This window comes from Candoia aspera, chromosome 17 (genome assembly GCF_035149785.1).
Source record: "Candoia aspera isolate rCanAsp1 chromosome 17, rCanAsp1.hap2, whole genome shotgun sequence".
In the NCBI taxonomy this organism is placed as follows: Eukaryota; Metazoa; Chordata; class Lepidosauria; order Squamata; family Boidae; genus Candoia; species Candoia aspera.
In genome coordinates, this window is record NC_086169.1 from 1009879 (window position 1) to 1034659 (window position 24781).

Consider the following 24781-nt stretch of genomic DNA (forward strand, 5'->3'; position numbering starts at 1 on the left):
TCTCCTTGCAGAAACCTTGGTTTTACGACCTTCGCCAGGTCTGGGCCAGCTACCCTGTCCAGGTGAGGACCTTTTCTGCTAGAATCCCTTCGGAAGTATTGCATGTATTTTTAATCAATAAACAAACCCAAATCGGAGACATTGATGTGAAAGACCCAAAATTATTCTTCCAACACCGGGTGCCCCGTCAAATCAACTACAGGATTTTGCACCTGAGGTTGAAAACGGGGGCTGGACCCCCCGCCAGAAGGTTCAAGCACCCATTATTTTGGTCTTTGTGGGGGCCATCCCAGGTAAGTTTTTCCCCCCATCTTCTCTGATTTAGTGATCGTTTCCCATTTCCCAATGATTCTCCGCCTGGATTTCAACGTGGTTTTAAGGTGTGACAAAGCCAGATTTAAGGAGGCTCTTCAAAACTGTCCACAAAACTTGGGCATCTGGCAGCAGGCATCGCCCACTTAGCCCTTCCACCCTTTCTGTCTTCACAACAGCCCTGCGAGGGAGGCTCGGTTGTCAGCCCTTGCTGTGTTCCTGGGTTGACACAGCCTGCTAAGGCATAACCCAGTTAGCTGGGGAAACTGGGCTGCGGTTTATGGCTTGGCTCTAAAGCCAGTTGTTGCTTCTTTGGCAGATCAAGGTTAAAACAAACCATGGCTTCTTGTTTCTGGTCGGGCTCACTGTTCTAATCTGGCTTCCCCCCCAGGCCTTGCTTCCTTCCCAGTACTGGTACTACATCATCGAGCTGTCGTTTTATTGGTCCCTGTTGTTCAGCATTGCCTCGGATGTGAAACGGAAAGTGAGCTCCCCCAGGGGACCTTGTGGACTTGCGGGAAGAGAAACCTGTTTTGGGGGCTGAAAGGGAGGGATTTACCTCCAGGAGGTTCATAAATGGGGGAAAGAGGTGGGCCGGGGTCCCGGGCTTGAGCGGTGCTCAAAACAGGCCCTTGCAAGGTGTCCATCAGAGATATGAGCGCGTCCCCTCCAGGAACCCGTTGCAAGTTTCCTGGGAGGAGGACTGTGAAGAGAGCAGCCTGGAGGCACCATTTGGTTTTAGCCTTTCTCTGGGTGGTGTGCTTTCCTTCTGGATCAGCTCCAGAAGGCTCCCTTGCTGGATCCTCAGCCGCGGGGCCGTGGTGAATCTGCCCTGGGATTGCGCGGAACCACACCAGCTCTCCAAACGCTCCCCAAAGCCACGAGGGTCACCTTCCGAGCCTCGTGTGCTGTTTCCTTGCTAGTCGAAGGAAGAGACCCCGTATTGCTCTTCATTCCGGTCCCCATGTCTGGGGGTGAGGGAGGCCTTCCCTTCCCTTCCCTTCCCCTCCCCTCCCCTCCCCTCCAATCTCTCTCTCTCCTTCCATTCATGGACAGGATTTCAAAGAGCAGGTGATCCATCACGTCGCCACCATCGTCTTGATCAGTTTCTCCTGGTTCACCAATTATATCCGGGCGGGGACCATCATCATGGCTTTGCATGACTCGTCTGACTATCTGCTGGAGGTGAGGAATCAGGCCGGGATAATATCCAGGGCCCCCATCTTGCGGCTCCCTTTTGCATCAAATCAGCCTCCCCTGCCTCCTCCTCTTCCTCCCCCTCCTTCTTCCATCCTCCTCTTCTTTCCCCCTCTTCCTCCTCCCCCTCTTCTTCTCCTTCTCCTTTCCCTCCTCCTCCTTTTTCTCTTCCTTCTTTCTGTTTCTTTTCCTTCCCATCATTTCCTTTTCTTCTTTTCCAGATTTTAACTGTTTTTTTTTCCTGTTCATTAGTTTGGCAAACAAGCCTCAAATGTTCTCAGAGACAAATATCCCAGCTTGTCATTCCTGCACAGCGGTCTGGATCTCCAGATCTAGCGTGGGATATTCAGGGGCAGGATTTGGGTGTGTTTCATCTTCACAAGCTTTTTTTCTTTCCAGAAAAGCAAGTGTGGAACTCTGTAAATTTGTTGGCTGGGATGCTACGGGGCTTCTAGTCCCAAAATCTGGGAGGTGAGAGGACATACTGTGGATGGAAGCATAAGGATCCCCTTAGATCTCTCTTTAAAATAGGAGTAGAATTTTGCCTCCAGCTAATTCTGCTTTGCATAAAAGGAATTGAAAGTGGCTACGTGTTGATATTCCCTTTGTTTTCACGCTCTGCAGTCAGCCAAGATGTTTAATTACGCTGGCTGGAAGAACACTTGCAACAATATTTTCATCGTATTTGCTGTGGTCTTCATCATCACCCGCTTAATCATCCTTCCCTTCTGGTAAGGTTTCCACGGGCTTCTTTGAAAAAAATGGTACATACCGATTAAAAAAGTAAAATCGCACGGAGCGGCCATAAATCACGGCTAAGGTGCGGAGAAGGAAACCGAGATGCGGAAAATTGAATTCTCACCCAGACATTTTCTTTCTGCAAAATACGATCAATTTCAGAATTCAGTTTTCCTGCAAATGCATTCTCTTGACTTTATCTTATCTGGCAGTGTTTCATTTGTTAGGATAGATAAATAACTAATATTTTGCCCTTTTCTAAAATTTTAATATAAAGTCTTACTAAAAATTGCAGAGGAAAAGCTGAACAATATGAATGATGGCTTTGTCATTCTTCAGCTTGCACAAAGACCTGAACCATAAACCACAGTTTAAAAACTACACTAAGCTACAAGCAAACCACGTTTTGGACTTTGAGCAACATGTGAACCTCATCTTACTTTTTAAACTTTAATTCTCCCTTTGAAACTGGGGTGGCATTTATCAAACATTTCTGTGCAGAGGCTGGGAAAGTTTCCCTGTTCAAACCCTGCCTGTCAATGCTCTTGGGGGGAAGAGGGGTGTTTTTTAAAATACTAATAATTTCTCTGGTTCCTTGTCTAGGGTCCTGCACTGCACCATTATATATCCTTTAGAAATGTATCCCCCCTTTTTTGGCTATTACTTCTTCAACCTCATGATGGTGATTCTCCAGTGCCTGCACATATTCTGGGCCTACCTCATCATTCGCATGGCCCAGAAATTCCTAACTGGAAAGGTAAGTGGGAAGTTTCTTGAATTTACTTACATGCTGCTTCACGTAGTGGAAAATGAGTAAGCAGTTGGGTGAAACTTTATGCAAAATTTGGGAAGGGAACCCCCCACCTCCACAATGAGCAGAAGACAGGACTTTGCTGCTAAAAATTTGGCACCACAAATGTCTAAGAGGAATTGGATTCTCACTCTAGAATGATGTCTGCTTTTGCTGCCACAAGGACTAGAAACTTAATTCCCACCCTCATAGAAATTTTGGTTGGAAAGAATGGTGCTGCTCCACGGCTGTCATTTTTACATTCCCTTACAGAGCAGTTAAGGTTTTTTTTTTAACTATTGATTTGTCATACTTAATATTTCATCCTTACAACGAGGTTCACTGGCAAGCTAAAAACCATTGCCCTGTTTTTTTGGTTTTAAATAACTTTGAACTATATATTTAAAAAAAGCAGCACAAAATGCTTGGGACCACATCAACCTCCGAGGCATTGAAAGGGGAAGTCATTTCTTTATATATTCCTTTTCTTTTTCTTGATTATATTCTTACTTTCTCTATTTTTTTTCCTATTTTTTCTGCACTCTCCATTTTTTTTCTTTTTCTTTTAGTTTGTATTCATTTTCATCCGTATAAATGTAATGTTTCGTAAAATTACTGTTAAAAGAAGAAAGAGCTGGGGGCTGCCACCAAGAAGGCCCTGCCTGTTGGTCACTCTCTCCCTTTCCTTCTCCCTGCAGACAGTGGAGGATGAGAGAAGTGATCGGGATGAAACGGATTACTCCGAGGAGGTGGGGGAGGAGGAAGAAAAAGCTGCTGCAGGTGCTGGGTCCGTCACAAGAACCAAGAACGGCCCTCTTACCAACGGGCACTCTGTCTTGAACAATAACCATCGGAAAATGGAATGATTCCGCTCCCTGCACGTATTTTTCTTCCCTTGTGCCCGTCTCTCTCCGGCCCCAAATCATCCCGAATCCGTTGTGAGATGCGCCACCTGAGACTGGGGGAACATTTTGATTTCTGGCCAAGCCAAAAACTCCGGATGAGGAAAGACGTCCTCAATTCCAGCACGAATGCCCCCTGCCTACGGTTGTTTGATAATGCTCCTCCCTGCCTTCCCCCCCTCGCTGAAATGGTTCCCCTTTTGGGAGGGACGCTGCGATCCTGCCACCTTGTAATTTGGCTTAGAAGAAATCCTCGCCCTTGGAAGGCGTCCCTGCCACTGAGACCCCCTCTTCCTCCTCCTTTTTGCTCACCAAACTGCCTTAAAAATCACGTTGGGGTAACCAAGATGCAACTTATCCATCTTTCGTTTTTCCCCTTTTTCCTCCCTCATCCTGAGCCCCAAAATACGAATTGACATCCAAGGAAGTGCAGGAAGCGGGAGAAAAATCTCTCCCCTCGCCTGTGGCGCCCACAGCCACCGGGCCTCGTTCCACACCCGTCAAGATGCCCGAGAAGCAGACATCATCCAAGTTGCCAGTCCTCATTGACGCTTCCTTCCTGTGCCAAAGGCCTGTGGTGCGCAGTGGGTCAGAAAACGTTGGATTTCTTTGGCTGACCTGGATGTCAAGGTTGCTCAGCTCTTCCCGGCCGAGAGCTGTGCCTGGCTGGTTTTTCACGAGGAACGTGGAAACCATCCCCATTTTTTTTGGTCAGTGCCTGGGATGTGGGAAGCTGGCCCTCTGCTACTTTCTCTCCTGCGCACCTTCTTCTCAATGATGCTTCTGCCCCTTGATGCTGCAAAATTTGGGGAAGTGGGAATGGTGTCTAGAACCAGCACGGCTGAAATAGGAATTTGTCTCTCTCACACACTCTGTGAGAAGGAAAGACCCACTCCTGCCTTAATGCTGCTTGGCGCTGCAAAGCCTTCCTTCTCCACCAGTCTTTTCTTTCTCTTGATATTACCTCTGTATTGGACAAGCCATGATTCCCCCCTGCTTTGGGGATGGATGGGGGGGTGAGAATCCAGCATTGTTAGCTGCACCAAACGTAACGGGGCAGGCGAATCGCATTCCCCAAGACCTGATCACGCTTGCACGTGGTTTTTGTAGTTGCAAACACAGCAGAAGTGCTTAAGAAAGAAGCGTCTGGCTTAAATGTGGGAGGATCAGTCTGAAGAGCTCGGCACTGATGTCAAAGTGGAGAGCAGGTACGCGTGTCCCCTGGGGGGGATTTTCCTGGAGGGGCTGGTGGGCGTCAGCAGGTAAATTCAGTAGGTCAACAACACCCTTGGGCATTAAAGGCCAGCAAGGTTTAATTTCCTTTCCTTTCTGCACCGTTGCTAATTTTCTCAATGCACAGTAGTTCACAATTTTTTTCATTTTGTTGGTTCTCCTGGGAAATTAATTCCCCCCCACCTCCCCATCCTTTTGTCTTCTCTAAGCACCCTTTCCCATCCTGCCTTTTAAATGTTAAAGGTACCATGAACTCGAGATCCTGATTAACACTTAATTTATTAGGTAGGATTTTCAGCTACCGAAATGGAAGAATGCAAAGGAAATCAGTGGTCCAGGCTGGCCAGAATGGGTAAAGACGATTCTGGCCCAGCAGATCAGCTCAAACGGCAGCATTTTCTTTTTGGTTGGTTTAATTTGGGAGGGGGAGGGGTACAAAAGGACCATTCACTATCTTCAGACCAAAATGTGTGTTTTTTTAAAATAAAGTTTAATTATATTAAAACTTCAATTAAACTAATAAACTTCTTTAAAAAATACCCTTTGTGTTTATATCCATTGTTCTTTGAGGAAGGAGGGAGGGGTTGGAAAAATGGGGAGCAGGGATTTTCCCGTCTCTTCTGCGTAAATAAGTGTATTATGCCCTTCTAGGGCCGTGGGAATAATTTCTGTGATTGCTTTGAAAAGCAATTTTGAAAATATGAGAAGGTGGAAGATTTCATGGTTTGTAAAGGAGTTTGCGTCTGGAAGGGACGAGGAAAGTGGGCAGCATTGGCTTATTTGAAGGTACGCTGCTCCTCAACAGGGAGGCTCCATTCCTAACAGCCCGGTTACAAGCAGCACCTCCTATCCTGTTGCTTGTGGACATAGAGCAGCTCTGCCTTGGGGGTCATGCGGCTGTTGATCCTCAACGGACCCCCCCCCATGAAATTTCACAGGTTGTCACTAAGTCACAAAGGCCAATTCAGATCAACTTTCAAGTGGCCTCAGTTTTGCATCTGCAAGAAAAGCTGCAGGGTTGCTCCTCCCCATCCTACCCTGGTATCGAAAACCTGCCAAAAGTTTTCCCGATAAATTCTCCCAAGGCCCAACTCTCTTTAAAAAAAAAAAAAGAGATGCAGTGAACAGATAGAAAACCCTTGTTTTAATAAAGACGGGGTATTGTTTATTGCTTTACAACATCCAAAGGGAATTTTGGAAGGGGGGTGGGGTGGGGAAACAGTCCTTTACAAACACAAAATTAACACTATGGTCCCTGCTGCGGCCAACAGGATATGCGGAGTGAAGAGACAACCACGGAAATCCAAGGAATCGTGTGGGTGAAAAGTGGCGGCTGGCAGTAAGAGTCCCCTTTCTGCCAATGGGGCGTTCTGTTGGAAAAAAGAGGTCTCCCCACAACGGGGAATAAAACAGCTTTTACAACAGGCGGCCTCGGCATTCAATGGCACCGCAACAGCACAACAATTTCTTGCCCTCCACGCTTCCGACTTCGTAGTTGTAATCCCAGGTGAGCTCTGTCCCGGCCCGGATCCTCCTGCAGGGGGAAACCGGGCACGTTATTTTATTACCATTTTTTAAACACTGCTTTTTAACTTCTTCTGGGGCCTCTGAAGCCAGACGGAGCAAGAGGGAGAGACTGCGCCTAAAAACGAGAGTTCAGGTTTCTGAAGCCCTCCGCCTGGATCGGAGTTCTCGGCTATTCCTTCGGAAAACCGGGTGCCTCGGCCTCCGTTCTCCTGTCTGTGAAATGGGCGCGTGAGCTCTGTGCTGGCGGAGGAAGAATCTGCCCGCCCTGCTAAGCCACGGACCTGTTAAAGGTGACAGCGAAGACATTTCATACCAGGATTTGATGCTTTTTTCCTCCTCCCTCCCCTACCGTTTTCCTCCGAGGTCGTGCCTCCCAGCCGGCAGGGAGCTTGTAGACGCTTTGGAGCAATTTCACGGCGAAAGAACTTGTATTCAGCGGATTGTTCCCTGCGGGAAGGCTCAGAGCTGCTGCTTTTAGAGGCTTGGGGCATCCCCTGGAGAAATGCCCCGAGCCCTTAAGCCCATCCGGGGAAGGAGGGGGACCCAGCTTTGGGGGGGCTCACTCACTTGCTCGCGAAGAAGGCCACCCAGGGGAAGCGGAGGTCGTGCGTGTCCACGAAGACGTTCTGGACGAAGAGGTTGGGGCTGCAGCTGTGCTGGGGAGCCAAGGCCAAGGGACGTTTACGGGAGGGCAAAGCGTCAGGATCACGAAAAGACTGGGGGCCGCTTTGCCCTGTGCCCCTGGCATGGTGGGGGAGGGAGGCTCTCCCGGGGGACCAACCAGGAGCCATCCAGGAAGGGGACGGGCCCCGATCCAGGCCAACCCCGGGGAGGGGGACCCCCGGCCGGGACCCCCGGCCTCCCCGGGCGGAGAGGCTCTTCTGCTCTTACGTTGAGGTACCGCCCCAGGTTGCCCTCCAGCTTGGCGTCGATGATGTAGCATGACTCCTCCCCGTCATAGAACTGCCGCGTGTTCCTGCGGAGGGCTGCCCCTTCCCCGGACGCCAGGTTGGTCGACTTGATGGCGATGCCGTGCGTGGATTTCAAGGCGAAGCCCCGGGTGGACTTCACGGCCACCTGCCTCTTGGCTGGTCCTGCCCGCATGCAAGGGAAGGGGGGCCTGTGAAACCAGGCGGCCTCCGCCCCCAGCTGCCCAGAGTAGCGGCGGGAGGTTGGGATCCGGCGCCCGTCAGAGCAGGGCTTCTCAACCTGGCCACTTTAAGGCGGGTGGACTTCAACTCCCAGAATTCCCTGGCCACAGGTGCTGGCTGGGGAATTCTGGGAGTCGAAGTCCACCCGCCTTAAAGTGGCCACGGTTAAGAAAACTGTTGTTTATTCGTCCGGTCGCTTCGGACTCTTCGTGACTCCATGGACCAGCCCACGCCAGAGCCTCCTGTCGGTCGTCGACACCCCCGGCTCCCCCAGGGACGAGTCCGTCACCTCCAGAACGTCACCCATCCACCTTGCCCTTGGTCGGCCCCTCTTCCTTTTGCCCTCCACTCTCCCCAGCATCAGCACCTTCTCCAGGGTTTAAGAAAACTACGTGGGAGTATTCTCTCCTAGCCTAAAAGAAACCTCCACATCCGAGAGCACTCTACCTCAGGGCATGCCCCACTTAGCCCCTCCCGCCCCGACGCAGCCGGACCTCACCCAGCCCGGAAGAGGCGTTCTTCTTCTCGTCCGTGGCCATGTCTTCCTCCGACCCAGAAGAGATGGTCTGGATGTCATCGCTGTCAGCGTTGCCCTGGGCCTGCCCCGAAGTCGCCCGCCCGTTGTCCGCCTCGCTCTCAGTGCTGCTGGAAAGCATCAGCACGTCCTGCCCAGGAAGAGAAACGTTCCCGATGGTTCCCCTTCGCCCACGAGGAACCAGCATGCCTGGTGCCCCCAGACCAGCCCCGGGTTGGGCTCGAGGCCCTTCCCGACACCTGGCCGAAATCCCTGCCGGCTTTCCTTCCGTCCTGTTCCGGTCTCGGCTCAGCCCTGAAAACACGCCTCTTCCGACATTCACCCCGCACCCCTTTCTTTTCTTCTGGGCCTGCCAAAACCCTTGGGAGCCCCCTACTCGCCCTTTCAAGGACACCGTGCGTCATACAGGGATTAATCTTCTAGCGGCGGGGAAGCAGGGGGGCAGCCTCAAACAGGGCTCGCTCCCTTTAAATGCAGGACCCAAAGCCAACGGCCTTGGTTTCCTCAGGGGACGATTTTCTGCTGCAACTGGAGATCCAGAAACAAAGAACGTCCGGGTCCTGGAAGGTCTAAAGGGGAACAGCGGCATCGGAAGCTCCCCCCCAGATGAAACAGGGTGGCTGTCAAGGGACGGCCCCTCCAGGAGTAAAAGAGGCCCCGAGTCCCAATTTTGTGGAGGCTCCGATATGGAGACTTCGAGCTACCTAGTCGAATAGCTCAGCTGGCCTCTCAAGTTTCTTTCCTGCCCTTCCCTAAATTCTTGGACATACAGGTAGTCCTCGACTTAAGACTACGACTGGGACTGGAACTTCCATCGTAAGCAATTGTGGTTGTAAGTCGAGTCACCGTGTGACCGGACCCGATTTTATGACCATTTTTACGGTGGTCGTTAAGCGAATCACCATGGTTGTTAAGCAAATCCAGCTTCTCCAATGGGCGTTTGTTGCCAGAAAATGGCAAGAAAAACGGCAAGAAAAGGGCAAGAAACGCGATCGCGTGACCGTGGGATGCTACGCCTGGTCGTAAATGCAAGACGGCTGCCACGTGCCTGAAACGTGACTGTGCGTGACGTTTTGCAATGCTTGGAAGTGCTCTATGGGTCATAAAGCTCCCATTCTGAGGCTGTCGTAACTTTGGACCACTGTTAAACAAACGGTCGTAAGTCGAGGACTACCTGCATTCCCAAATCATGCTTCCTGTTCAACCAAGTTGGGTCCCCACCTTCAAATGTCCCAGGCAAGGGCAAACTCTGGCACAAAAAGCCACACCAACTTACGTCGGGGGATCCCTGCTGGGTCTCGGGTTGCCTTCGGCTCTGGTGGGAGGCCGTCTTGCTGTGGGGCCGTCGGACCCCTTCTGGGATGGACGGGTTGGGGTTGTAGCCGTACACCCTGCCTGGGTTGCCTGGCCTAAGAAGCGGGGCACGGATAAGCAGGGGTTAGCGCCAAGGCTGTTTCGGTACCCTGCCCTGGACGCTTGCCCGCGGGATGCTAAGAAGAGTGCTTTTGGCCATGGTTTCTCGACCCCTTCAAAAATTACAGAAGGGCAGTCCTTTTGTAGGGGTGATTAGCTCAAGTCTGAGATGTTTTGAGGGACAGAACTTCAAAGGCTGTTTCTTCTCAGCCAGAAGAAAATAGATCTATTGGGTGCTTCAAGGAAAGGGTGTGTCCCTGGCAAGGCAGTCAGCAGACAGGTACGGTGGTCCCTTTTCCCTGACGAACCACTTTTCTGCTTGCAGGGACCCCTCGAAATGGCCAAGCTGGAAAAATAGTAATGCCTCCTTCCCTGCCGTGGGAAGCGGTCTTACGCCCAGGACCGCTTTATTCTCCCAGAGGCTAAAGCAGGTCTGCCCACCCCCCTGAGTTTTGCAGGAAATGCCGAAAAGACTTACGTTGCTTTGCCCGGATCGTCTGAGTCCTACGGAAAAAGAGAAGAGAGAATTGCCCAGTCTCTGTTTTGGCTTTTCTCGTTCCGATCTTGCTCCTGGCCTGCTAGAGCCTCCCATCGGATGGTCCCGGAGGGGTGCAGACCGGCCCTTGCAACCGTCGATCCAAAAGACCGTTTGCAAGAGGAGAAGGGGGCTGCCTGGCTGCCCTGCTCCAGGCCCACCTGCCTTCCCCGTGGCGCTGCCACCCACGTTCCCTCCGAAACCGGCTTCCCGCTCAGGATTCTCCGGGAAGCAAGGGGCCCACCATCTGGGATGCCTTTCTGCCCCCTGAACTGTCCCCTTCGGACTTTCTGCACAATTGGCTGCCGGGGCCCGTGGCTCGGCCCATTCCGCTTGCAGCTGAAATTTAACATCACTGTCCAAAGGGCCCCGGGGGGGGGAGTTCCCCCCTCTGAGACCAGCAGGTGGGCATTTTTAGAGAAACCCACCCCGAGGCGGGGGGGCTGTTTTAGGCATGCTCGGCGGCTGCTTTGGGGACTGTGAAGGCAGGACAGGAACTTGATAGCCGGATGCAGCCGGGGGGGGGGTCCTTCCAGCGCCCCCCCGCCCATCCAAGAGCAGCCTCCAGCACAGGGAGCATACCTCCTTCTTCTTCAGCTTCAGGTCCCCCTCCGGGCCGAGCTCATCCTTGCTGGCGAGCCCGGGGGGACCGACCCGCTCGCCCTCGCTGGTCTCCACCTTGGGGGGCTTGGCCTCGGCCGCCTCCTGGATCCGGAAGGAGGACCGGCTGTCGCCGTCATGGCAGCTGTCGGACAGGGCGTTGGAGCTCAGCCAGGAGGCCACCTTGTTCTTGGGGGTTTCCTCGGAGAGGGGCGGCTTGCACGGGGGGGCCTCCTCGCGGCCAACCTGCCGGGCCAGGCCGGAGTCCTTGGAGGCCGTCTCGGAGAGGCCATTCTCCCGCTGGCCCCGCGTCTGCCGGCGGGTGGCGTAGCTGCGCCAGACCGAGCTGGTGCTGAAGTCCTCGTCCTTGCAGAAGTTGTCGTCCGAGCTGTCCTCATTGGACTCCTCTGCCTCCTCCGAGCCGGAGTTGTCATCCTCGTCGTCCTTCAGGTTGACACCGCTGCTGTCGGAGGAGCACTTGGCCTCGCTCTCGTAGCCCTCCTTCGAGTTCTCCACGCTCTCAATGTGGTCCAGGTTGGCGAAGTACTCGTCACCCATCTCCAGGCCCTCTTTGTCCGCAAAATCGTCCGTCAGGATCTTCCCTGCAAGCGACACGGGGGCTGAGCGCTCCTCGCTTCTCCCTCCCCCGAGTTCTCCAGCCATGAGGGCTAGCAGCTTGCTATGCCCAGAGAGAGGATATGGTTTGTTTTATGGACCATGCGTCACGATAAGGCTTATCTCCTTATTTGCGTCTCGGTCAGGCAGGACCCTCCAATTCCCCTGCAGGTACAGGTAGTCCAAGACTTACGATCGTTTAACGGCTGTTCAGAGTTACGAAGGCGCTGGAAAAACCGACTTACGACCAGTCCTCATGCTTATGACCGTCGCAGCATCCCTGCAGTCACGTGATCAAAATTCAGGCGCTTGGCAACTGGTGTGTATTTACAATGGTTGCAGCGTCCCGGGATCACGTGATCGCCATTTGTGACCTTCCCAGCCCACTTCCAACAAGCAAAGTCAAATGGATTTTGACTTCCAATGAAGCTGGATTCACTTAACGACTGTGGCGAAAAGGTCATAAGACTGGGCGTGACTCACTAAGTGACAGAAGCTCCTGTCCCAACTGTGGTCATAAGTCAAGGACAACCTGTACTGCTGCCCTCCAAGATAAATGCAGGAGCAAGGAGCTGAATTTTCTACGTTTGAGAGGCGTGGAAAATTCAGAACCCATGTGCCCCGTGTTGACATTTGCGGCCGGCCGGAGAACTGGTGGTTCTCACCTCCCCGCCATCAGTCCTTATGTCCAACACCGTCTGGTCTAGAAATTCAGCAGTCGGGGGTGGGGGGGTCCTGGGTAGGAACTACTGGGTTGGAATTGCACCCCTCATGTTCCCTGTATCAATGCTGGACTCGCAAATCAGCTCCAAGTGGACTTGGAGACGTGGCTCACACACAAGGTGGCTCGATTAGCCACAATTTGCCAGTTAAGGCACCTCTGGCTGGGCCGCCCAACAGGCCACTCTGGAGCCAAACCACGATGTGGCTGCTCCCGAGGGCGAATCAGGTCTGCGTTTAACCCTTAAACAAGGGAGGAAAACAGCTTCGATGGGTGCTGACCCAGAGCCTCCGGAGTCCTAACAGGTAGCCAATAAATTGCACCCCAGCCCGCCCGTGTGCCAAGAGGGGCACGGTTCCTGAGCCACCCTCCCTCTCCAAAAGCCAGGAGTGCCTCGGCCTGCCACGCTGCACGAGTTGGGGGCTCCCCCTGTGCAACCACAGCCTGACGCGCCCGCCTTTACCCGCGTAGATGCAGACAAAGGAGCCCTTGGCAATGTCGTCCAGGCAGCGGATGCCCCACCCTTTGTTCTGCGTCTTGAACAGCTGCAGCCGGACCTGCAGGCCGTGTTGCACCAGGCGGTTCGTGCACATGTTCGGGTTGCACTTGCAGCGCTTGTTGCACTCGTACACTCTGGGGGGTGGGGAGAGACACACACTGAGGCCCCGGGAGGCCCCGCCTTCCTCGCCGGAAAAAACGAGACCGCTTTTGCGCGGGGGAAAGGGAGGATGCTCAAATTGAGGGGGACGAGCACGTGGAGTGCAAATCACTCGTTGCGCTGCATTTTGCTCAGCTGTGAATTCAGGAGTGACAAAACTGAGGGTTTGATCCTGGTCCGGACCACTCTGTCCTCCTGGCTCTGCCAGGTTTGTGGGGAACGGACCCTGGCTCGCACCTCGCCTCCTCCCCCCCGGAGCCCCACTCACCCCGTAGGGAGACACTCCTCCAGCCGCTTGTGCTGGTACCCGGAATTGAAGTTGATCTGTCCGCCGGGGGTACAAGCCGTGGCCTGGATTGTCAGCTGGTGGCAGGCGCATTTCGATCTGTCAAAGGATGTGGGGATGCCCCATCAGCGGGGAACGGCGGCAACGTCAAGCCCCAGTGGCCCCCTGCCCCCTCAACTTCGTTTTAAGTGGGGGAGGCTGCAGGACAGCCTTACTTGCACTTCGTTTTCATAGTATTTCATGGCTACTTTTCACCACTACATTTTCACTGCGTTCATTTCACAGATAGATGTGGCCTGCCTGGAGGCCAGAAACAGCAGAAGGTGGAGCTGTTCTGGAGGGTCTCTCACAGTTAACAGGCCATCTTTCTATTATTCCTTGTTCTGACTCTGCTCCAATAATAATAATAATAATAATAATAATAATAATAATAATTATTATTATTATTATTATTATTTGCAAGCCTTTACCCTGCTTATGGCGTGACTATTGTAGATGTTTTGTTATTTATTTTTACTTGTTTATTTATTGGTTTAAATTTATATCACCGCCCATCTCCCCCAACGGGGGACCCTGGGCGGTTTACAATAAAGGATAATGAAAACGTGTAAACCTGGCGTATCCAGCAGTATGAACAGAAAAAAAACCGAGGAACAGCTCTGCGGGAGGGGTGTTGCCTGCTCTGGTCAGAAGCCCCACAAGGAAGGGGGCTCCATGAAGAAGAGATCCTGAGCCAGCATGTAGGGAAAACAAACCAGGAACTGGCTGAACGAGCCAGATCCCTGGGCCTCCCTGCAAAGTGGGCCGCCCCTGGCTTAAAATCCAAGCCACGGTTTGGGCCCATGGCAGACCACCGGGGTCTTCTGCAAGCCCCTCGTCTCGGGCTTGGTTGCAAGAAAGTCGACCCCGTGCCCCGGTTCTCCTCCTCGAGGTGAACCAAGGAGCGGGCTGCGCAAGTGGGCTGGGGAAAGGGGGGAGGCCCCTTCAGAGGAGGGGGCCGCGGCGACTCACTTGTCTCTGCAGCCGTCCTCACAGTCACAGCCCACCAGGAACTCCCAGCTGGTGTTGATGTAGACCCCCTTGCCCGGGATGCGCTCCTTGCTGTAGGCCACCTGGGGCGGGGGGGTGCTGTCTATCTCGTTGACGCAGGACAGGGGGACGTCCTCCTTCCCCTTGGTGATGTCGGCGATGTAGTAGAACGGCTTGTAGGGCTGGAACTTGCGGTCCACCAGGACGTAGGGGTCCAGGCAGAACATCTCCAGGGAGAGGAAGTCGCAGTCCGCCTCGAAGAGGTAGCGCTCGATCTCGCCCATGCTGCGCAGGCAGAGCCCGCAGGGCGACTTGTAGATGACGTGGAAGCCCGTCTTGCGGTTGATTCGCCGGCGGGCCGTCATGCGGCGGAAGTCGTACAGCAGGGGGATGAGGAGGGGGTTCCTGCTGCGGTGCTGGTCCCGGTGGCCGGGCCGCACCCGGGTCAGGCACTTGAAGCTGCAGACGTGGGGCAGGTAGAAGAGCTTCTCCACGGGGGCCCGGTAGGGAGGCTCGTTGGGGACCCGGTCCATCATGCCGTGGAAGGGCAGGGTGGGGCCTGCACCGGGCTGGGGCCCAGAGAACCTGCTGCAGGGGAGGGGGGTCAGGCAGGGCCACGAGGCCGGTGGGGACCTCAGTGGTGCCACCCTCCCTTTTGGCCAACTAAAGATGGCTGCCTGAGCGACTTGGACAACGCCGGGGAGAGGTGCCACTGTCCTCGACCCCCAGCCCTTGATGCTGGCCAGCATGGCTCTCTTCCCACCAGACGGTCCCGTCTTGTCCCCCCTTCAGGATTTCTGTGTCCTTCTCTAATTCCCAGGGTCCCCTCTGGGTCAGACGACTCTTCGCGCCTAGACATGGTGGTGCCGCCTTGACTGTGCCCTCTCCTAAACCTTAGGAATGAGGGGAATTACCTCTATGGAGTCCCGGGACAGGAAGGGCCCTATTCAGTTGTGACCCCGGCACTGGGAATGCTTTGTTATATCCGGGCTGCCCCACGCAGACAGCAGCCTTTAAAGGGCCGGGCTTTTCCGGTTTTCCAGCCCCAGCCACTCACCTGAACTGCTGGGTCACTCCTGTCCGGCCCACAGGCGGGGTTTCGCTCAGGACAGGGGAGGAGGGGGGCGACAGTCCCGACCCTGCCGAGCCGGGGCGCAAGAACGAGGTGCTTTTCTTTGCCACTTGCTGTTTTTTGGCCTGAGCGAGCTGGCTCTCCGAGCTGCAGGATTGAAAAAAAGGGAGGTTTTTATTTTGGTCTTGAATCGGTCACCAGCCCTTTGGTTTAGGCCACTGCTCGGGGTGGCCTAGGTCGAGTAAAAACGCTGGGTAGAAAATGCTACCGAAAAACCTACGCAGCTCAAATTGGCGTTAAAAATTAAACCAAGGTTGGAATTGATAACAGGGACTCTCCTATCCCAGAGCAAACTCTTTTTCCTCTTTTTGAACCTGCAGAAGGACCCAATTCCCAATTCTGGCTCTCTCACCCTCCTAACGGGAGGTGCTGGACACAGGAAGTGGGAGATCCACGTGTGCCAGACACCAAGCCTCGTAACTTTAGTTCTTTTTAAAGGAAACTGCTGGGGGACTCGTCAACCTCCTGCAGACCCAGCCAGAACTCTAACACAGCTCGCTGGGGAGGATGGGAGCTGGTGTCCCACTGTTCTGGAAGGCAGCAGGAGAGGGGAAGTACTCGCTAACATCTCCTGAAATCTTCTGCAAGGCCCGACGGCCCCAACACTGGACTCAAACTGGAAAACGGGGTCCACGAAGGTCTGAAAGGGTGACCAATACTGTTGGAGGTGTGCCTGTGTGCCTGTGTGGTGCTACAGTTAATTGTAATTGTAATTATCCTCAGACCTGTAAAAAGATCTCTGGAGGTGGAGAAAAAAGGGGAGTATTTCAAAATGGGAGTAACAAGAAGCGGATGGATATTTCAAGGTCAGCTCTTTGGTCTTGCATACCGGGAAAAAGGAAATTCCAGCAGTCTTGGAGACACCCCTACTAATAAATGAGCGGCTGAACGCTGACTTGTTCGGTTTCCAAGGTTCTGTGTGTTCACCCCTTCCCTACCTGGGGAGACTCATGGCAAAACTTGCTTTATGGGTCGTAACCCCCTTTCCGGGGCTCCGCAAAGACTCTCGCTCGCTTGAGGATTCTCACCATCAGCAGCACCCGTCCAGAGGGCCCTCCCCACAAGAAACAGGGACTCTCCTCAGCAGCTTACTCTGTTTCCCCAAACAGGGGTGAAACTGGCTGGGACGTTGTGATGGGAAGCTGGGGTTCTGCAGGCTTGAACTGCTGAGGGCTGGTTCCTGTTAAGTCGTGGATGTACTGCACCACCGGTCCCTTGGTCCGCACGGCCCCTGGAAGAGAGGCAGGGTGAGGAGAGGGGCCCTTGTTTGGTTTCAAGAGGCCGGCCAGTCACGTCCAAAGGAAGGGAACGGAATGAACAGTGGAGCTTCCATGGTTAGTGCCAAATCAAGGAGGGTCCTTCCAAAGTCCTGGAAACTTGAGGTAGGACGCGTGGAAGGTTGTATAGGCTGCAGCTCCTCAGTTTAATTTTGCTCGCCATTCTGTCCCCGTGCTGCGTTGCCTTGGCTAACTGCAGCTGAAGGAACGACACCCTTTGGTCTAGCGGTTAAGGTGATGGACTGGGATGGAGAAATCTGGGATCTAGTCCTGCCTTAGCAGGCAAGGGCAAGCCACGTCTGCCTGCCCAGCTGGTTGCCTGGCGTCAAGTCCGCTCAAAGGCAAAGGTGCATAAATAAATCTAGAGAAACACGTGCCATTCCTGATCTACTCTTCATAGATTTACGTCCTCCGCAGAGTTGAGTTCTGCTCTGAAAGCGGGGCGGGAGGGTGCGTGGGCAATGTGGCCCTGAGGCTGCTGGGGGGAAAGAGTCCCCCTTTTATGGCTTTGGCTCTCTCCGACTTTCCCTCCCCAGCCACACCTCTGCTTGACCGTGGGAGGGATGATTTTTTTTTAAGGCTGACGTACCCACGTTGGGGCGTGTCCTCATCTGCCCGCCCTGTTTCTTGTCGTGGGTGGATGCAGTGGACGTCTTCATGCTGAACATGGGCTCCAGGCGGGTGGAGCCCCGGTAGATCCACTCGCAACGCTTATCATCCTGGCAGCGAGAGAGAGAGAGAGCGAGCGAGCAGGTTGGGCCATGCGGGAAGCTGGGCTCAGCAGGGAGGACACAGAGAATCGGGGCACACAATGGGTGGATCTGGGCCTTTAGTCTCTCGGCCACGCTGAGCCCTGAAACAATACGCCTGCTCTCCCGGAGGGGACGCCCCAACGCTGCCAACTTGGAGGGGCCAAGCCAGCTTCTGGGAGGAAATGGTTGGGGCAAGGGTGGGTGGAGCCATGCCTGAAAGAGGGGAGGGGCTACAGGGGTTGGTGAACCTGCACGGAAAGCCCCCGCATTTAAGGAAGACCCAGGAAGAGCGAATCCTGAACCGCTCCTACCAGGAAGAGGATTTTGACCAGACTTCCGTCCACTTCCTCGACCCGGGACTTCCACCACGTTCCCTCCCACTCCGTCTTGATCTGCTGGCCGCTCTTGAGCAAGACCATCGGCCGATTTGGGTACGCGGTGACGTATTCCTCTATAAAATCCCGACAGGAGACGTCCTCGATGTCCTCCCAGGATTTCTTGACTGTGCAAAGGAGACCCACCAGTTATTCCCAGCGCACTTTTCCTTGAGAACCTAAAGATCTTTTTGGGCACAGCGTTATCGAGAGAGATGTGCAGACAGGTTCAGCAATGCAAGTGGAGACAGGAAACCACCGTTAAGGGAATAAGGCTTGTTTTGCCTTGAGAAGAGGCATCAGGTGGGGACAACATCACAGTGCAGGATATGAAATCACAGACATGGGTTACAGGAAGAGAGAGTCTGATTCGCTGCTGCTTAACAATAAGAGCAGACCAACAGGGGAGCCCACCATCCAGTCAGCTGGCACCCTCCCCTTCGCTGGATGTGTCCAAGGACAGGCTTGACAGCCATCGCTCTGGGAAGCTTTCCCCTGGATTCTTGCACTAGCAAGGAGCCAGGCTCCGTGGATTCTACGAACCTGGTCCTTCCAGTTTTAAGACTGACAGGACAGTTTTAAAATGGTGCATAAGAGTATCAAGACAAAAGGGGAAGGAAATGCAGGGCCAGGAAACAGGCAGTTAACAATTCTCTGCCTTCTGGACTAACTTGGTCACAAGCAGTCATGTAAAACTCCTGAACAGCAAAGGGGTCAGGCCTCTGTCAGCCAGCTGGGCAAAACTGCAGCAAAGCTAAGGAAGGCGTTATGAAAGAATCCCAGGGACTGCTGTGTATCAAGTGCGAGCCCTATTTATAGCAAAATCAAACTTCGTATTCTTGCACTTCTTTGTCCTGCCCAGTGACGCAACAGGCCAGAAGCCCCTCTCTTTGTGGTGGGTGAGTTGCCTTCCACCTCTTTGTTGTTTTGGTAACAGACTGACCAGGTTAGGGCAAACCAGCTTCTCCGTTAAAAGAAGTCAAGCTTTGTCCCAAACAATGCCAAAGATACTAGAACAGAGGCAACGGGTGGCATCCAACCCATCTTCTCCGGCTAGAATTCAGGAGGGGAAGTTCTACTCACGAGGCCTGCAGATCAGATAAAGCTCCGGCTGAATTACGTAGGAGGCGTAGCCGTCATCAAAGAAGATCAGGAACCTGGAAGTGATAAAGAGAGGAAAAGTTAAGCCCGGTCTACAGCACATCTGGAGAACTCGAACCGGAGAAATGTTGGCTCCCCCATTTCATAAACGTGGTGAAGACAAGCAGGAGCAAACGCAGAATACAAGCCACTTAAAGTAATCTTGCAAATGATTTTCTTTCCTTGTGACATTTCCTCGGTTGGTCTCATAAGCCCAGAGTAAGGTTGCGGACCTCTCTCTCGTTAAGGTATTTATTTATTTATTTAATTTTATTTACTGTCCTGCCTTTATAATTTTTATAAATAACCCAAGGTGGTGAACGTACCTAATACTCCTTCCTCCTCCTATTTTCCCCACAACAACAACCCTGTGAGGTGGGTTGGGCTGAGAGCGTGCGACTGGCCCAGGGTCACCCAGCCGGCTTTCATGGCTAAGGTGGGACTAGAACTCACAGTCTCCTGGTTTCCAGCCCGTTGCCTCAACCACTAGACCAAACTGGCTCTAGATCAGGTATTCCTGGTCTTCACCAATTGACGACTACTTGCAATTGTTTCCCTGCTGTTTTTAAAACACAGCAAAGCGTGGCCCTGACCTCATCTTATTCTTGACGTTGGGCATCTCGGCGACGATTCCCGCGTACAGCCACACCTGGTTGCCGTCTTTGTACTTGGCCACCACGCGGCTCCCGACGTGCAGCCGGTCAGCCGGTGGGTGGCGGTCGTAAGCGATGTGATTGCCCGACAGCAAGCTCTTCCCTTTGTTGTCGAACTTCACCTTGTATTTCTTCCCAGGACCTGGGCGAGAGAGGGATGTTGGTTTTTAATTTAAAGCAGACTTCTTGTGGGCAGAAATGTACTTCGGTTTACCAGGAGTCTTTTCACAATGGTATGAGAGCCGGCCAGGCCTGCTAAGATGCTCGGGGGGGGGGTTGAGGGGCCCTTACCCACTGTCTGGATGGCAATCAAGGTGCCCTTGTGCCAGGTCTTTGTCCGCTTCTTGCCCAGAATGCGGTCGCCGACCGTGAGGTCGCCATCGTGGGTGAGTTCACAGCCTGGGCTGACCTGCTGTAACCCTGTTGGAAAAAATAAATCCAGTTGCCCTCTGCGGATCCAGGGATCCTGTTTCTCTTAGGTCTTTCTAGCCCAGAAGCCACAATCCCTACCTGTGCTAAAGAGGCCAATAAGGCCACTGGGAATGGCAAGGGACAGAGGCGGTGCTCATAACTATTTTTGGGGGGGGGTGCCTTCGAGTCAGCGTTGACTCCTAGAGGCTGCCTGGACAAGTTCCTGCAGTTTTCTTGGCAAGATTTCGAAAGTTGTTTGCCATTACGTACTTCCTAATGCTGAGAGAGAGTGTCTGGCCCAAGGTCACCCAGATGGCTTTCACGCCTAAGGCAGGACTAGAACTCCCGGTCTCCCAGTTTCTAGCCAGGTGCCTTAACTGCTACACCAGTGCCACAAGAACTGGGTAAAAATTTAGAACAATTTCTACTTTTGCCTTTTTTCCACCCAAAATTAAAGCTAGCTTCTAGTCCTCATGATTTCAAAAGTATGTTAGAAAGAAGTGGAGTTGTGGGGGGGCAAAACCTGCACTTCAGAATTAGGACTTCCCAGGATGGGGCTTCATTCTGCTGCAGGGTTTGCTATCAAGAGTACGTAAAAATATATGCTGTCCTGCATCATGTGATTTATTATTGGTCTCCATTTCAGACCAACGTCTTTCCCAAGGATATCTGGGTATCAAAGAGACCCTGAGACTGCTTTGCCCCCAGGCGACTGCATAGGCACCTCTCTGGGAATCCAGGCTGCCCGACTTCTTATTAACCGCATCCATGAACTTTTGAACATCCTGGGCAGACTTCCGCATGGCCGCCATGGCTTCCCGGAGCTGCAGGTAGGGAAACGTATGTCGGAAAGTGCCTTTTTGATTTCCTCACTGAAAAAGGCAAACGCTGAGAGGAATTAAGCTAGGGACAGACAAGATCTTAGAGAAAAGTGGAGATGTTTAACTGGAAGTTCCCAATGCTGTTAGATGGTGGCAGGTTAAATCTCAGCAGGGAGAAGACAAGGTCTGCAATCTGCCATGTCCCTCACCGGATACTCAATATTATTCTTCACATTACAGAAAAATAATTGCTAAGCTTGCAAGCAAGAGCTGGTTAAAAGCAGGATTTCAGCTCGGGACTGGACAGTCCTTGCCTCACTTTCTTGGCTACATCCACAGGACTAGTTCCTTTCCGAGAGAAGGGCTGTTTCATGCCTTCCCACCTGGAATTTGGGCTTCAGTTTACCTGTTTAAAATTCCCACGATCCTCCCTAACTAGGAAACAAACAGGCTAGTGTTTCGAGCTATCACCCCCCACTCCGGTCCCACAAACTTACCAGTGTCTGGTCCTTTGCAATTTTGTTACTTGTATCTGCTACAATGGCAAAAAAACAAATATATAATGTAAAAAACAGTGTTTGCCAGCAAAACATATTGAAGCATAATTTAAAACCAAACGTTTAAAATAGGTTGCCCGATTTTTAACTTGAATACGGATTGCTGTTTGCATTTTTAGTTGCAATTCAATGAAAGCCCATCAAAGACAACCCACCATCAGCATCTCCGCTCAGCTGCTCTGTTCTAATGTCACAAACTAAGTGGGCAAGCAAAGAAGGCACTTATTTGCTTTTAAAGCACTATACGGTGGATGTTTCCTGCGGCCAAACCCAGCATGTCCACTTCAATAAAACCAATAATGTGCTTTGGACAGCGGTGAGCCAATGGTTTCTAAGCTATCTTGGTCAGACAGTAACTTATGAATATAAAGTCAAGCAGACGTTGGCTGATCCCACGGGCCCCCAACCTGAATCTACGCTCATGATGTCGTCGTCATCTTCATCAGGAATTTCAATCACTTCCATCGGTTTGCAAGAGTCATTATCCTCATCTGAGTCCGTCTCTCGATATTCCAGGCCCAGGTTGGCATAGACATCTTTGACCAACACTTCGCATTTATCCACCGCCCTGGGACGAAACCGAAAGGGAAAGAGCTCGGCGGTTAAGGCAGAACCGGCAAGTCAGGGGTCATGCGAGCTTTCTAGAAAACGTGAAATGCTCGATCAAATATTTTTGACAGGCATCGGAATGTTTAATCCAGGACGTGTGCTTTCTCAGCTGTTACGCCTTTGATGAACCAGCCTGATTTACAAATAGCTACTCACCTATGGTGAGTTAAGAATCAGGCTTAGGCAACTAAGATAAGACCTTAGAGTTAGAAATTAGAAATATCCCCCCGCCCCACTTGGCATGATCACTTACACTCTGAGTGGCTAGCTTTTTAGAAATGTAACGACGCACCAGAGCCCAAGTCACTCTACTTACTTCACAGCGTTCTCAAGGAGTTGGTCTACCTGGGCCACTTCAGCCTCTTTCTTCTTCACGCACTCCTCCAAGCGTTCCAGTTCCTCCTTCCGCTGCCTGATGCACTCTGATTTCTCCAACTCCTCTTCAATCAACTGCTTGAGGTCTTCCAGAGAGATGCCCAGTTCTTCCATGACCTCTCGCTGCAGTTCGATTATCTCCTGGGACTCTGCCATGGTGGCAGAACCTGGAACGGTTCAAAAGAAGAGCAAACGAAACCCGGCAGCTGACACCCGCTTCCGTCCCAGCCGGGTGGAGGTTCCTGCTGTCTTCTAGCATCTGATCCAGACCTCGCCAACCATCTGAGAGGGATATACGGGCCACAAAAGCTAACAGGCAAAGTCTGTGTGGCGCAAAAGGGTTGTGGACAAGGCAGCAAATTCACTCATTGCTCAGCCCTTCACAGCAACGCCCGTTTAGGTATTCCTAAACCTCCCTCGTCTAGGTATTCTACTGTCTCAACTCTAGAGACCCATGCCAAGCCCTCTGGCTACCAAGTAAGCTATTCTTATAACTATCGACTCCCCTCTATCCTTTTTTCCTTCCGCTTGTTCACCATTATTTTTCTATTTTGTCCACGAATAGGATGGTTTTAAGTCTGAGCATCTTTAAGAGAAGACGAACAGGCTAGATACGTACGCAAGCACGTACAAACGATAAGGTACAGATGTATATGGCCCCTTCCCAGGATGACCCCTTCCTTACTGCACTTTTGGAGAGCCATAAACGGCTGGCTCTCTGTTAAGACAACTGGGGACGGGTAAGATCTCAGGACCCCGAAGAGCAGCACGCTGGACTGATAGGTTTTAAGAGTCCCCCCTTGGGGGAGATGGGCGGCGACAGAAATTTGAAATATAAATAAATAAATAACCGTCCAGAGTCGCTGGGCGTCGGGCAGCATATGAAGGTAGTAAATTATATTATTATTGTTGTTGTTGCTGTTGTTGTTATTATAGTTTTGTTTTTAGCACGGGAAGCTGCTCAGCCCCCAGAAACGAAGCGGCAGGTAAGTCACGCGTGTTGGTCTGCTCTACTGGTAAGAGTCCCGCAGCAACAGGGAGTCCGGCCAGCAGGTCAAACGTCTCCGGCTGTCCCTTGGCTTGGCACACCCAAAGCCACAACCCCCTTAACCAAGATTAAAACGAACCAGGGTTAGTTATATGCTAGGTCTCCCCCTGAGATGGTTGTGCCCATGCAGGCTGAGCCTAATGGGTACTGTAGTCCAAGCCCGGAGGAGCAGGGCCAGGTGGGGCAAGCCTGAGCTTTTTCCACCCCTCCCTGGCAGGGGAGCTGCTCCCCATTCTGCCCCCCCTCCCAGGGGACCTCCTTCCTGAACTGCAGCCCCTCCCTGCGACCCCTCCCCTTTCAAAGCAGACCCCCCGGCCCCACTTCCGCCCCCCCACCTACGACCCTCCCCAAACTCACCTCTCCCCCTCGGGGGCGGGAGAAGAGGGGGGCTTATTTTGCCTGGAACCCAATTAGGCTTTGCTGGGGGGGCTGGAGGGGGCTGTTTAAGAAGGACGGGAAATCCATTCAACGTGCTTCCGGGGGCGGGACGTCGCTCGTGCCCGGACGAGGCCAGGCGCCGTGGCGCGCACGCGCCCTCGGGAAGGCGGGCGCGAGGCCGCAGGGAAACTCGACTGCTCCTCCATCGCGCATGTGCCTCGGGGAAGAGGACGGGCCGCGAGAAGCGCGCAGGCGCACCGCAGAGTCCTTCGAGGCGAAAGAATGAAAGCGCGGGGAAGCTCCGCCCCTTACTAAGAGGAGAAAGTACGCATGCCCAGCCTTTTTTTTTTTTTTTTTTTAAGGCAGTAGCCTCGCTTTAAAGAGAGGAAAGTTTTAATTTAATTCGGCAGAGCTGTTTGGCTCCCCTGGGCGGGGAGGAGATATTGACACCTTATAATGTCCTTGGGGTCACAGGACGCACAAATGAACAGGAAACAAAGTCCGGAGGGTGGTTCAGTGAATGCTTTTATACGTGAATCCCGTAACTTACAAAGAAAACTTCAGTTATCAACGAAAAGAAGGTCGGAAGAGAAAGAAGGCAGCAGACGTGGAGTGCCATGGAAGGTTGCCGGAGGAAAGGAAGTTTATCATTCATTTTTGCTGTTCCATCTCACGTCTCCCAGCCCCAGAACAGAAGCCGTGCATTTTAGCATCTCCCTGCCTGGTGTGTTTTCCCACCCTACCGTCCCCTGCTCATCCCCTGCCCCCCGTCGCCCCACCTCCAGCAGCCCCAGCAGGCGCAGAATTTACTTGCAGGTTTTGAAGGAAAATGGTCAGGACGGTTAAAGTCTTTCCAGTGGAGTGGGCAAAAGGAAGAAGGCAACGCTGCCAAATTACGGCGCCCTTGGAGAGGGTGACAAGAGCCACTTGGTCCCTCCTGGACCAAACCGAGGCTGAGGCCTCTCTGGAGAAGATGATCAGCGAGGAGAATCTCATGTACTTTGGGCGTGGG

General features: G+C 52.8%; 2 protein-coding genes across 5 annotated transcripts in view; one reads left to right on the plus strand and one right to left on the minus strand.

Moving 5' to 3' along the window:
• CERS2 (ceramide synthase 2) overlaps positions 1-5500 on the plus strand; it is an 83996-nt gene extending 78496 nt beyond the window's left edge. For all 3 annotated transcript variants that reach the window (XM_063317139.1, XM_063317137.1, XM_063317138.1), the window contains exons 6-11: positions 12-62; positions 704-796; positions 1369-1497; positions 2134-2240; positions 2851-3004; positions 3736-5500. In XM_063317139.1, coding sequence (XP_063173209.1) covers positions 12-62; positions 704-796; positions 1369-1497; positions 2134-2240; positions 2851-3004; positions 3736-3903 — 702 coding nt within the window. In that variant the 3' untranslated portion in view covers positions 3904-5500. The remainder of the gene's footprint in view (positions 1-11; positions 63-703; positions 797-1368; positions 1498-2133; positions 2241-2850; positions 3005-3735) is intronic.
• Positions 5501-6365: 865 nt separating this feature from the next.
• SETDB1 (SET domain bifurcated histone lysine methyltransferase 1) lies at positions 6366-23881 on the minus strand. 2 transcript variants are annotated; one of them, XM_063316611.1, is made up of 22 exons: positions 23749-23881; positions 22285-22510; positions 21767-21927; positions 21300-21337; positions 20706-20805; positions 19862-19990; positions 19511-19712; positions 18861-18934; positions 17715-17905; positions 17241-17370; positions 16467-16605; positions 15300-15461; positions 14225-14827; positions 13196-13312; positions 12733-12902; positions 10916-11535; positions 10277-10302; positions 9662-9794; positions 8350-8515; positions 7591-7793; positions 7267-7355; positions 6366-6706 (listed from the first exon to the last, which is right to left on the minus strand). In XM_063316611.1, exons 2-22 carry the CDS (start codon positions 22497-22499, stop codon positions 6589-6591), a joined length of 3786 nt encoding a protein of 1261 aa, XP_063172681.1. In that variant the 5' UTR covers positions 22500-22510; positions 23749-23881; the 3' UTR covers positions 6366-6588. The 2 variants fall into 2 exon arrangements, with proteins under 2 accessions (XP_063172681.1, XP_063172680.1); XM_063316610.1 differs by having other exon boundaries at positions 14225-14830.
• Between the last annotated feature and the right edge of the window lie 900 nt (positions 23882-24781).